The sequence below is a fragment of the Armigeres subalbatus genome, chromosome 3 (assembly GCF_024139115.2).
Source record: "Armigeres subalbatus isolate Guangzhou_Male chromosome 3, GZ_Asu_2, whole genome shotgun sequence".
NCBI classification, from domain to species: Eukaryota; Metazoa; Arthropoda; class Insecta; order Diptera; family Culicidae; genus Armigeres; species Armigeres subalbatus.
The window spans coordinates 25,869,602-25,883,765 of record NC_085141.1 but is presented as its reverse complement, the minus strand read 5'-3'; the positions used below and the strand labels follow the sequence as shown (position 1 = coordinate 25,883,765).

Genomic DNA, 14,164 nt, shown 5'->3' with positions numbered 1-14,164 from the left:
ATTTATTTTTGCTGTAGCCTTTTCTCCCGCTTGCAAGGCAGTGGCAAAAAACATTCTCCGAACGGCCTATTGTCTGCGGAATCTCGATCAAAATGGCTCGCGTGCGCCGGAAAGCGGCTTTATTATATCCGATGAAGTAATTCTATTAGCCCCACCCTTTCATTAATAGTTATGAGTGCACATTATATTTACACCAATATCAGATCACAAAGGGGCGGGACTAACGTGCTTCATTTATTGAATACAGGTCGGACTCGATTATCAGGAGCATTGGTATGCCTCACCGGCGCAAAAAAGCTGGCTCACTGCCATTCGATACGACCACCAGCACTCCTGAAGTGACTACGAAGAAACAGCTTAGGTTCGACGAAGCGTTTTATCAGGAAACGATCCACTCAAACAATCGTTATAGTACTGGCGGCACAGCCATCTACGATAGTGATGTGGGCGATTTTGGTGACGATCCAAATGACTAGCAACAGCCAAAACAACGTGTGCCCAACACAAAAATCCCTCCACTAATGGTGAAATCTGTCAGCCTTGGTAAATTACAAGCTACTATAAATGCAATCAGCATCAAGCCTGTGTGCAAGCTCTGCCGCATTGGCATCAAAGTAGTCATCTCCTCAAAAGAAGACTACCACAAAGCTAAAACTCATCTGAGCAAAACAAAGATGGAGTTTTTCACGTTTGATATGCCGTCCGAAAAAACCCTTTAAGGCAGTCATCCATGGCCTGGCCTGTAATGGACGCTGAGGAAGTCAAGGAAGACCTGGAACGGCGCTACAAACTACACCCGCTGGCAGTGTTTCCAATGTCGCGGCACGAAAAGCAAAAAGAGTACCACGATTGCTTGTATTTGGTCCACTTCAAAAAAGGCTCAGTGACCCTCGGAGGCCTGAAGGCAGCAAAAGTCATCCATGACATCATCGTCTCATGGAAAGCGTATCGTGGGGTAAATAGGGATGTCACCCAGTACATGCGATGTTTGAATTTTGGGCACGATGCTAGAAACTGCGGTGTGAAGCCGCAATGCGCTATTTGCACACTGGAACACGAAATGAAGAACTGTCCCATTGAAGAGGTGGCGGTAGTCAAGTGTGTTAACTGCGGTGGTGGACACCGCGCAACCGATCGTACGTGTACAAAACGTGAAGAATACAAGCGCATCCGAACCCAGGCAGCGAATCGAAATCAACCCAATCGTCGTCATAAGGTAGCTCCTAATTTCGACATGGAAAATTTTCCAAAAATTTCTCCGCAACCAGGCCCAGCAGCACCAGTCCTCCTGGCCTGAGCGCCCAAACAGCAGGCATTCCCTACCGGGACCAGCTTTGCAGCGATCCAACATCTACGCAACAAAACATCCGTTTTCGAACCGCCAATGATGATGCCCCTCTCTTCACCCCCGAAGAGCTTCTGCCTATCTTCAAGAAAATGTTGATGCAAATGCAACAGTGTCGCTCACATGCGGACCAAATATTATGTGTAGGTGAATTCATCATTCGTCATGGCTAATCAAATCAACGTACTATTCTGGAATGCCCACGCCGTTAAAAACAAGGCCGTGGAACTACTTGACCTGTCAGCGAGAGAGGAAGTGGACATCATTGTTCTTACACATCTCGAACCAGGAGTCAGCTTTAGCCTTTCAGGATACACTGTGGTAAGACTTGATCGAACGTCCACAGTTGGTGGTGGAATCGCTATTGCGGTGAAACAAACTATCAAATTTTCAACAAAACCACACTATAGAACGTCCGTAGTGGAAGCAATAGGAGTGGAAATCTGCACTACAAATGGATCCCTACGAGTTATCGCTGCATATTGTCCCAAACAGTGTTTTGAAAAGCAAGGTAAAGCACAACAATTTCGAAACGATCTTGTGAAGTTGACACGTCACAGCCAAAAATTTATTGTGACCTGCGATTTAAACTGTAGATCGAACCTATCACTCACCAGCAGGCGTTCCCTCGTGCCTGGATTTCTTCCTTTCGAACTTAGAGCTGTCTCCGCCGACTACAATTAACGATCTGAGCTCCGATCACTTGCCTGTTATTGTCCGGGCCGTTGGGGAAGTTGATCGTCGCCGACACCGCATGCGTAAAAATTTTCATCGAGTCAATTGGGTGGAGTTTCAACGTGACACCAGAGTCAACACTGACACACCTCTGAACACCAGGGAAGACATCGACCATGCTGTAGCCGGGCTTCAAGTCGCCATTACATCTGCAAAGAATGACACCGTTCCGAAAGTTTCAATAGTGAGTAACCAACTTCAACTTGATCCTTTAACCGTAAAAATCATTAGAGCCCGGAATGTGTTCAGGGGCCAGTTCCAACGAACTGGTGATGTATCCAAAAAGAATAAGGCAAAATATTAAACAAAAATCATTGCTTCTCGAGTCCAGGTGCTCAAAAATAGCAGCTTCAGCAACGAAATAAGAAAAATGAATCCATTCTCTAAGCCCTTCTGGAAGGTTTCAAAAATTCTAAAATCAAAACCGCAACAGGTTCCTCCACTAAAATGTGCAGACAAACTGATTATTTCCCCGGTAGATGAAGCTAATGCAATAGCGTCTAACTTTAGTGAGTCCCATTCGATAGGTAGGAATATAGCAAGTCCCATGGAGCAAACGGTCGCAGATGCACTGAATACCTTGTACAATATCCCATGTTATGTCCCTGAAAACAAAAAGATCCTAATTGGAGAAGTTGTTACTGCTCTCCGAAATTCTAAAAATATGAAAGCCCTCGGATTTGACAGCATTTTTAATTTGGTACTTAAAAACTTACAATACAAGCAACAATACTTTAAATTTCATTACAAAAATCTTAAACAAATGTCTCGATCTAAACTACTTCTCGACCTGCTGGAAAATGGCCAAAATCATTCCAATATTTAAACCTGGTAAAGACCCTACAACCGCTAAAAGCTATAGACCGGTTAGCTTACTGTCGGCACGCAGTAAACTTTTTGAAATACTAATACTTAATCGCATTCAGGGCCACGTAGTCAATAATGACATTCTCCTCAAAGAGCAGTTCGGATTTCGGAAAAGGTCATGCTACATCTCACCAATTGTATAGAGTAACCAATATAATAAAACGAAATAAGTCCGTTGCCAAATCCACCGTCATGGGCCTTTTAGATGTTCGACAATGTGTGGCATGATGGCCTACTGTTTAAACTGTACCGCTACAATTTCCCAAATTACCTGATCAAAATAGTTCAAAATTACCTGAATAACAGACAGTTTCAAGTATACCTCTCCGGGACAATCTCAGACAAATTCATGATTCCTGCAGGTGTACCACAGGGTAGCCTACTTGGCATCATACTGTATAGTATATTTACTTCTGACATCCTTGAACTTCCTGAAGATTGCTTTCTGGCTCTCTTCGCGGACGATACAGCCATAATAGTCAAAGGACGAATTACCAAAGCAGCAGTCAAGAAATTTCAAGATTATTTGAACTCATTCCAACAATATGCTGACATGTGGAAGATAAAAATAAACGAAACAAAAACATAAGTCATAATATTCCCGTACAGCCGGTTTCCTAAACTAACACCTCCAAACAACTGTAAAATAGTTATGAACGGTACTCCACTTCAGTGGTCTACCGAAGTTGTGTATCTGGGCCTGACACTAGATCAAAAACTTCTATTCCGCTCTCACGTTGAGAAAACAAAAGCAAAATGTAGCAAAATTGACGGAGCTCTCTATCCCCTAATCAAAAAAAGATCTAAACTTTGTATAAAAAATAGATTAGCCATATACAAGCAGATAATATCCCCTGCATTACATTATGCAACTCCATCTTGGAAATCTACCGCAATGTCACATAAAAAATCACTACAGATTTTTCAGAACAAAACACTTAAAATGATTCTCAATGTACCCTTTGATACAAGAACGACTGAAGTTCACAAATTAGCAGGTGTCCAAACAATAGAACAAACAATCGAAAAATCATTTTCAAATTTCAAGGAAAAGGCAATGCATTCTGAGCATCAATCGATAAGATCGCTATTTCAACAAAATTTAGGTTAAGTAGTAGTAGTTAGTAGTAGTTTAAGAAATACCCAAAAAGAAACGTTTGCTTTAAGCAAAAGCATATTTTTCAAGCACAAAGGAATTGAAACAAACAAGAGTAAAGAAGTCAAAGCTGAAATGTATAAAAAACAACATCACTTGAAATGTAAAATGTACTCCAATGTAAAAATGATAGTAAATAAAGTGTATTTGAAACTGAAAACAAAAACGGAGCCTCGATTTTATTTTCACTCCGCATGACCCCACCTATATGGCATCCCCGATACTGAGAAGTATGGCAAACTAGAGGTAAACAGCTTTCGATCAGAATAAATGGATGAAATAGAAGCGAGTATTCATCAACCGTTAGATGTAATTTAATGCTGTCAAGTCTTGCTGAAGCAACAAGGTGAAATAATTTAATCAGTTGGAATAGAAATTGGTTGGAATTACAAATTTTGATTGATTGTATGTCTTAGTGGTTCGGATTTGCAACTGCAGTTAGAATTGATATATTAACTGAAGGCTTCACTCTTCTACCCAGGCAACGAGCTTAATGTAGCGAAACATTTATTAGGTATTCTTCAAAAAAGTTATGAATACATCGAGTTCCCAATCACCTATTTTTATTTACCATTTATCGTTTTCACGCATCGGGTCAGTGGTTTGGTTTTTAACATTCAAAATTTTCGAAAACATATTTACTCAACTGCTGTTCTGTTCTATGGGGTCAGATCACCACAATTAGGCCTGTGGAGCCGGATAATCGATCAACTGTGGTACCGGTTCATCTTCGTTACACAACCCGGCGAACTTGGGGTTACATCCCTTCTGGCACTTGGAGCAAGGTGCACCCTTAACGTAGATTGGAATGCCAATGAAGTCATTGAACGAGTAATTGCAGACCAAGTACAGCTGCAGCCAACCGTTCTCGATGGTCCATTGAGCCATACCGCATCCGACTTTGTTGACCTTATCGCTTCCAAGGACGGCGAAGTGGAACACCATCACGCTCTTGCCCGGGTCGTACATCGTGTTGACCATGTTCTTGTTGACGTCGTGGCGTTCATCCCACCAGCTGCTGATCAGTTTCGGAAGCTGATCCTTAACGTCGATCGTATCGGCACTGGTGGCGATGTAGTTCAAGTTCTGACCGGAATTCAAATATTCCTGCGTGTTATGGCACTTGTCATGTCCTCGTTCGCAACGGTTGGCATTCATCTGCGCTGTAGCAGCCAAGTCATTGTCCCAAGTCTGTTAGAAAATACGAAAATAAAAAATTACATGAACAAGACGAAACATTTAAAACAAAGCTTACCAAGGTGGGCATAGCGGCAGCCTTGGGCAACCATTTAACTCCACCGGTGGCCAACGTGCTACGGTAGTTGTTGTGAGTGTCCAGAATCAGCTGCTTCAGCTCGTCGGTCACTTCGATGATTTTGGCATCCTTCGGACAGGACTTGCTCAGCTTGCCGTTATTGTCGCAACCGATGTTGGGCACACCACCGAAGCAGATGCTGGAGTCACAGTAGTCCACCGTGTAGGCCCGCTTGAGCGAAGCCATCACCAACAGTGACCAAACCCAGGCTGGTAAAAAGAAAAGAGTGAAATTGATTTTTACTTAGTGTCATATATTTTTCTTATTCTTCTATGGCTCTACAATTCCACTGGAACTGGGCTTGCAGATAGTGCAAATCAGATAGTGCAAATCATATAATATTGAGCCGTGAAGCAGATTTTACGACCGTGATTGTAATGAATGATTTGTTCATCGGCTTTATCGGTCAGTTCTACTCAAAGTATGAGGAAGTAGATAATCGAAAGAAAATTAAAAATCATCAGATAGAAAGCTCTCACAAGGGCGCGAACAAGTATGAAACGATAGAGTGTGAAAGGGAGGCATAGAAACCATCTATTGAACAGCACGCAATCAAAACGTGAACTTCCTGGCCTAACGTTTTGTTTGTGGACGGCTTGGATAGAGTATGGAAACCACCGTGCCAGTACTGACAGCAAAGATGTATATTGTATATCTCACCAGACCAACAAATTTAGTGCAATTTACTTTACTCTGCTTGAAATCTATGGAGCTTGCAATACAAGTAGATTTGGTCTACACGGATCATAAATCAGCCTTCGATAAGGTGAATCATCGTATTCTCCTGGCTAAATAAGATCGCTTAGGAGTGGCGGCTAATATTGTAAGGTGTATGGAGTCAAACCTTTCAGCAACAACTCCGGCGTACCACAAGGCAGCAGTCTAGGGCCTCTGGTTTTCATCTTGTTTTTCAACGACGTATGTTTTGTCATGCTCCAAAATTGCAAAATTGTCTATGCCGATGATTTCAAAATCTATTGGCTCGTTAAGTCACCAGACGACTGTCGGTTGCTGCAAATGTTCATCGACAAATTTGTGGATTGGTGTAGACGTGATTTCCTGATCATCCGTGTGAAGAAGTGCGCCGCCTTCTTGTTTACCAGGAAAACAACTCTCATCGTCATTGAAAACGAACCATTAGAAAGGAGATGCGCCGTAAAGGACCTTGACGTTATGCTAGATTCGAAATAAAATTTTCGTGAACATTACAGCCACGTCATCAATAAAGCCAATCGGAATTTAGGATTCATCTTCCGTGATCCATACTGCCTATGGTCACTCTACTTTAGTTAAGTTTTTCTATTTGAAACAGCAATTGTGGTATGGAGTCCTGTTCAAAGCGTCTGGATCGAAAGAATTGAGAAAATTTAATCAAAGTTCATTAAGTACGCACTTTGATTTATTTCTTGGCAAACATCCAACGATCTGCCACCTTATGAGAGCCGGTACCGTTTATTAGGTATGGATATACTGCAGAAGGATGAGAGCGATATGAGAGCCACATTTGTTGCCAAAACTCTTCTGGGCGCTCGGGATCCTCACTCAAATCGGCATGAATATTGTCCCTCGGCCATTAAGACAACGGATATTTTTGAGGCTTCAACAACACGGGACAGATTATGCATAGAACGAACCAATCAGATCTATGTGTTCTTTGTTAAATTTGTACTACTATTTATTTGACTTCATTGTTAGTGTTAGAGTTTTTCGAGATCGACTGTCGAATAAATAAATAAATAAAATCAATATAAGTGGAAGCTCAGGCGAAAAACCCTGTGCATCCATGAAAAATCATCATTTCGGGAGCTGAAGGCCCAATTGAAACACCACCCTCGGGCGAGCACTGGTTCTTGAACCTAGCTATTTAGCACTGTAAAGAAATAGCTTCCGGGACTAAAACCACACCCAGATCTAGAAAAATACCACCTATGCGATTGCCCGAGGGCGGAGCCTCTACTGGAGCTGGTCCTGGAAGGGGAAACAGAGCGAGCGGCCAACGGCTAGAGGAAGGAGAGGTGCAACGACAGCAATTAACGGATGAACTGGCCAGTCATATGGGCACAGCAGTTACACAGTTCTACACGGAAGAAAAAAAATACCCAAAATTGAGTATTTTTAAACTTACTTTTGAGTTATTTTTTCTCTTCTCTTTCATCCACTCTTTCTGTTGTTGTCAAAAACAAAAGAGCCAAACAATCCAACGACGCCAGCTCAATACGGGAAGCCAATTTTGAGTTTTATTACCTGAGGTCGAAATTGAGTAAATTAAACTTAAATTTGGGTCAATAAATTTTCCGTTGGGTACTTTTTTAACATGGGAGTAAAGGCAAACTACTTCGACCCTACTTACTCAATTTTGGCTTCCCGTACGGATGTTCGAGGTTGGGTGAATTAAACTTACTATTGGGTAGTTTATTTCTTCCGTGTATGGGACAGACCCCATGTCCCGACATTGGATAACCAAATTGCAGTTCTCCTATCGGTTGACGAGTGCAGTAAGCATCCTTAATCAGGATATTTGCCACAGTACTTGGAAACCGTGGAGAACCTTGAGGAGCAGCAGCAGCAGTCGGGAGTATACACTTTCGCAGTCAGTCGATCTCACCTTCCTCGCGAGTGCAGCAGTGCAAACATGATGGGTGACAAATATGCGAAATATTTTTATGCACCCATGGCAGGATCTCCAAATGTGCAATTCAACATCGCGCATATTTGTCACCCATCATGTTTGCACTGCTGCACTCGCGAGCAGTGGTGCGAATTCTCAATCTCAGTGACTGAAATTTGTTGGATATTGATACCATTGCCTCTTCACACTCACTTCCTAGCAGTGAAAACTGAAAATGGTTAGCAGCAACAATCAAAGATAAAGTAAACAAAAGACCTCTCTTCTCATTGCACACGCAGCCCACACTGACAGCCTATTCAGTTCACTCGCTGCTGTGTGAATGCGACGGCCCTATATAAATGCATGGGTGAATACTATCACTTGAAAGACAGTGACAGGAAATTTGTGCCGAATGATCATCAGCTTCAGCCCGCTGTTGGCAAACCGAGTTTGCTAAGCTACTCCTGCTTTGTCGTGCTGACTGAAAGACACCGACATAGGCAAAGAGGAGCAGAGAAAAATACAAAACAAAAGAATCACACTCAGCAGGCATTGTTGATAAATTGCACCACTGCTCGCGAGGAAGGTGGGATCGACTGACTGCGAATGTGTATACTCCCGATGACTAACAGCATCTGTCATTTGAAACATGCATGCAAGGCCTGTTCATGATAATAGGCCTTTTCGAGAGACGTTTAAAATCAGCTGATTTTACCGTCAATTGACAGTTCTTCTATGAAAGTGACAGCTTCGGACTTGCGGGCCTGTTCAGCAGTTGTAAACAAGTGCAGTCTCGGCAGTGTCACATGAAAAGGTCTATAAGCCTACCCAATGCCACACAGTACTTCATAACTTTGACACCTTCTTTTTCATGTGTTCTGAGTATCGTAAAATTTGGTAACTTGCAACAGTTTGACTTGATCCCTTTTAGATGCATTTTTTGAGGCTGTCCGTATTTTTTTAAATCTAGACATCAAGGCTATCAAACTTTAGAGTGAAATCAGTATTAAGTTTCATTTCAAATTTCCGACCATCATTCGTGTTTTTGCCTTTCTCGTATACAAAGTATTTTAATTTCCAATTAAATAAAATACTTATGTTGCTGCCAATGAATTATATGCAATGAATCTAGTACTGAACGTGTATACAAAAATTAAAATATTATTTCAAGCTACATGCTCAAACAGTTCTTAGTTAATTTGTTCATAAAAAATATGGATGAAAATCGTGCCTCGCCCTGACGAGTAGTACTCAAAGCAAAAAACTTCGACAATTCACAAGAATAAGTATTTTATGAACAAAACTGCATATGAAAAGTTGTATGAACAACCAAACTTCGAAAAATGTAAATGTTAGGTAGAATCAAATTAGTTTTGTTCTAGCCCATTTTTTAGTATTGATACTTTAGACAAATGATAGGGTAAATGGTGTATTTTGGACATCTGAATATATTTTGGACTTTTGGCTATATTTTGCGTGTTTTCTACTTACCTTTCGTTAATTAACTAGGAATCATGTGTCTGGTTTGCCTCGTTTATAATCACATTTTGAACCATATTTATGTAACAAAATAAATAAAATATAGCCAAAAGTCCAAAATATATTCTGATGTCCAAAATACCATCGTTACCCTAGTTATGTGACGGTGAGTTATTTTTTGGATATACACCCGTTTTTTTCTGCAGGACAGTTTGTATGTTTTTACCCTCCTAAAGATTTTTTGGTGACCAATGTACTGATACAAATGTCAACATTTCATCTTAATTTTAAGATACCCATTTGGATTTAAAGTTGCTGCCTCAATATGAGGACAGCCAAACAAAAATTTGGCGAAAAAAAGCAAATAAATGAAAAAAAAAATCTCAGGCCGTTTTTTTTTTCGTAAATTTGACAGATTTGCACAACTAAAATCGTTCATGAATACGAACAGCAAGTCGGAAAATCTGCGTGTTTTGTAGGTAAAATATTTTTAAATATCAGAGAACACCTTTCTTCTTTTATCAAAGCAAGTTCTTGTACAGGGACCAATTCCCCTACCCATCCCACATTTTTAAATTCGATTTGCGACAACATTCCAGAAAGTCGATTGTTTATTAGCCTAAGGTCCTAAGGCCCCTATCCACCGGGATGGGGTTGCCATGTTAGATATAGCTTCCGGGGAGTAGCATTTCTCATTCAGCCGCTGGATGCCAGAACAGACGCTGTTGGAACCGCACCTCCTTAGTGAACAGATGCTCAATCACTCGGGTCAGATTTGTTTAGAGTCCCACCACATCCTGAGAAGACCCAACAGGAGCACTCTCTCACAACGGTTACCCTTGCAGAATACAATACTTAAGCAACTGCACGCGGAATACCTAGGAATGCACAAAATGAAACCCGTCGCGAGAAGTTGTGCTTATAATCAAAATATTGATGCCGACAAGAGCTCCAGTAATGGCTATTCTATCGTCGTGGCTAATCAAGTTTAATGTCGGTATTTTCTAGTAATAGTTGATAAGGGTAGCTCACTATTAAACCCTCGGAGCGTTTACCTACGATGAAGCAGAAGTTGTAATACTTAAGGACGGATCCCCACCTACTTTTACGGGCATATCGCCACATCTATTAGGGGCCCCATATGCGCTACGACACGTTGTACAACATTGCCTCCTCCTCCAGGAAATTCGGTTTGGTTTTAGTAAATTTGGAGCGTCTGGGAACAAGTTATACGGCTGTTTGACATTCCAACCATGTAAGTTACCGCAGCTTATATGTGACCGAATTCGTAGCCATTATCTGTGACAAGCTAGAAATGATTGAGTTTGTGGGGAGGGTTGACAAACGATTTACGAAATCAACCAAAATGCAAATGTTACAAATATGCGATCATGGGCAGTATAGGGCACAGAAGAAACTTCCATAATCAGCAAAATATCTGCTTTTGGTTATGATGAACAAAACCTGGCGGCGTGACTGGTCTTTTCTGGATACATGGCGACGTAGCTACGTGGCTTCGATTCCTTACAATAACGTTCTCGCATCTTAAGTCATGGAGAAAAAATGTAGATAGGCGGAAGTCTGGGTTTCCGAAAACGTTTAATTTTTTTTTTCAGACTAAGGCTGGAGTCCCCGAGCACACATGTTACACATAGATCGCAGTAACTTTTATGTGACCAGAATCAGTCACAATTAAGTTGTTGCAACCATATTCGCTTGATTTGAGGGCGGCCTGTGTAGCACATAAGACTCTTCGCCATTCAGATCGGTCCATGGCTGCACGTCACCAACCACGCAGTCTGCGGAGGGTCCGAAATACGTCGTCCACCTGATCGATCCACCTTGCCCGCTGCGCACCTCGCCTTCTTGTCCCCGTCGGATCATTGTCGATAACCATTTTCACCGGATTAATGTCTGACATTCTGGCTACTTGCCCGGCCACCGCAGTCTTCCGATTTTCGCGGTGTGAACGATGGATAGTTCTCCCAACAGCTGATACAACTCGTGGCTAATTCGCCTCCTCCACGTACCATCCGCCATCTGCACCGCATCATAGATGGTACGCAGTACTTTCCTAACGAAAACTCCAAGTGCACGTTGGTCCTCGTCGGAGCATCGTCTAGGTCTCGTATCCATAGAGGTCTAATGAGCGTCCGAAAATGTGTGAATACCTATTTTGCTAGCCTGGGATATGTTCTTCAGAACGTCTTCGAGCATGCCGAACTACTTAGATATTTCGAAGGCGTTCAACAACCTGGACGTCCTTAATGCTAAAGAAACTTAGCGAGCGGGAACTCTCCAGGCTCATCCTCGCCTTCATTTGGAACTTCCGCCTTCAGAACCCTGATAGGCTGCAAAAAATCCAGACCCTTATTAAAAGAGTAGAAAGCGCCCCAATGGTTGGTCTCAGTGGTCGGTAATCCTTTCTGGTCGCCACTCAATACCACACTTTTTAATCACTTCACACTATCACTTAAAGTGTTCGTTTCATTATTCTTCACTGCCGGACATTCTCCTCCGGAACTGTATTGAAATCCTGATCTTGGCTCCGTAATGTTTCACGGCAAATGAGCTTCCCAAATAAACAAAAGGTCAAACAACATATCTCGCGCTTAGCTTCATAGGGGCGTAACTGTCTAGATCGATTTCTCTTCGTCGATGTTTTCTTTTTATTATTGTATCGAATTGCGCTAGTTTGTCGATGATTTAATGGTTTGGTGTGATAAAGGATGAATGTATCTTGTACCAGAATTAATAATCACGGTTGTAGCTTTCGAAACAATTGAGTTATTAACAAAATATAAAATCGATTAAGAGAAATCGATCAATACAGTTACGCCCCTATTACATCGAACTCCAAATGGAATTTGGCCTGATTTTCAATCGAACTCGTAATCTCTGGACAAGCAATCCTACGCCCTTGCCCGGCTGTAGAACATTACACAGAAACCAGATTACACAATTAAAAAGTCACACCTAGTTACCTAATGTCCACGGTACCTTCACTTCCGCTGTCCAAAGCCTTCGGGATCGGAAATTTAAAGACTTTTGTTATAAACTTGGAGTTCATTGAATTTTAAATATAATTCTGAGGGTCATCCGAGTCTCTCTATAGTTCCAGACTTTATTTCAATATTATTTATAGCTTATCAAATTTATTTAAGATCTAATATATTTTTATTTTTTCAAACCCAAGTTACAAAACTTCTAAATTAGATCCCCATAAAATTACGCGATACAATCGAAACTTCTAGTTCATGTTCATGGATGTAAAAATTAGAAAACAAAAGACTTCAAGCATCTGTCATAGTTTTCAGAGCAGTGTTGAAGAAGACGACAGTCGAACACTTGTGTAAGACGGAAGTTACATATTATCAATAATTATTCGTGCTTTCTCGGAAGTCTGCACATAAAATGAAACGAAAAAAATCGTTGTTGAAATTTTGAAAGCTTGAAACACATTTTCAATGTATTGGCATATTGGCACAATATCTGGAGCTAGTTATTATTATCATCAGTGGGAGCATTAAAATTACTACATTCAATGGCATAAAGCACTACTAGGTCTAATCATTTTAGAATTTCTTCACTGTTTATTCTTCTTTATTTGAATTAAACTTCGTGAAAGTAATGCAGCAGTCATTGAAAAAAGAAAGAAAGAAGATCATTTGTTTTCTATTGAAAATTTATTTTTGAAACGATCGTGCAGCCTTTTAGTTTAAATTGATTGTAGGAGAAATACTAAAATATATCAAACACGCGACATTTTTTTCAAGAAAAACATCTAATAAATATTTTATTTTGAACTAATTCAATACTATTGAAGGTAAACAAGGATCACAAATTTTATTCAAAATGTATTTGGTATCAAATTGTTAAGAAAATTATTTTGAGCTTTTTAGTGGAATGTCTTCACTTGTCATAAGACGAGTTTGTACAATCCCATTTAATTCCACCACTTAATTGTATCTTGACAGATACGTATTTCGACCTCAACAGTAAGGTCGTCTTCAGTGTCTCGTACTTGACTCGACTTCAGTCGAAAAAAAGAATCACTGTACTGCTTGAAGCTCAAAAAAAAAAAAAATAATTCGCTTACTTTTGGCCACTCCGAACATTTTGGCCGGTTGAACACCTCTCACACTGAACACACTTGTTTATCCGAAAACAAAACGAGATCCAAGAAGCACTGTCCCACTTCGGGACGCCCACACCGAACAAGTTACCTGCCCTACCAGTACGCATCTTATTTTATAGGGCGCAAAGTAGCCTCCTTCAAAGGAACTCCCGCTGATGGATGGTGCGATACGCTATCTTAATTTTTTTTCTCCCCATACAATATGAACAATTATACACTGCTCCGCCCAATGCAAATAGGCCCAGCGGATGTGCCTCATCGATGGTCAATTAGTACCACCCGCAACCCCTTTCCAACCATCCATCATCAGTTCAGTATTCAATATCACTCGATTAAAACATGTTCGTCGTCTATGTTCGACATGCTGTTCCGAGTGTGCGATTCTGAACTAGATGCGTGATCTGGAGCAGATTCTCCCACGCTGCGAAGCCCCACTTAAATCGCGGTGGGCCGGGTGTGGGGTGAGAAAATCGGTGCCCCTGCGGCGCTTGACGAGGTTTTGCGTGTGATCGTGAGTGTGA

The 14,164-nt window shown here is 41.2% G+C and overlaps 1 protein-coding gene across 1 annotated transcript; it reads right to left on the bottom strand.

The window, feature by feature from the left end:
- Window positions 1–4,649: 4,649 nt before the first annotated feature.
- On the bottom strand, window positions 4,650–13,761 carry LOC134224400 (antigen 5 like allergen Cul n 1-like). The gene is made up of 3 exons (XM_062703723.1): window positions 13,605–13,761; window positions 5,359–5,627; window positions 4,650–5,294 (listed from the first exon to the last, which is right to left on the bottom strand). Exons 1-3 carry the CDS (start codon window positions 13,621–13,623, stop codon window positions 4,785–4,787), a joined length of 798 nt encoding a protein of 265 aa, XP_062559707.1. The 5' UTR covers window positions 13,624–13,761; the 3' UTR covers window positions 4,650–4,784.
- Between the last annotated feature and the right edge of the window lie 403 nt (window positions 13,762–14,164).

Coding starts and splice junctions, on each gene's coding strand:
- LOC134224400 (XM_062703723.1), bottom strand. Junction 5,295..5,358: donor CTGCCGCTATGCCCACCTTG/GTAAGCTTTGTT, acceptor ATTTTCTAACAG/ACTTGGGACAATGACTTGGC.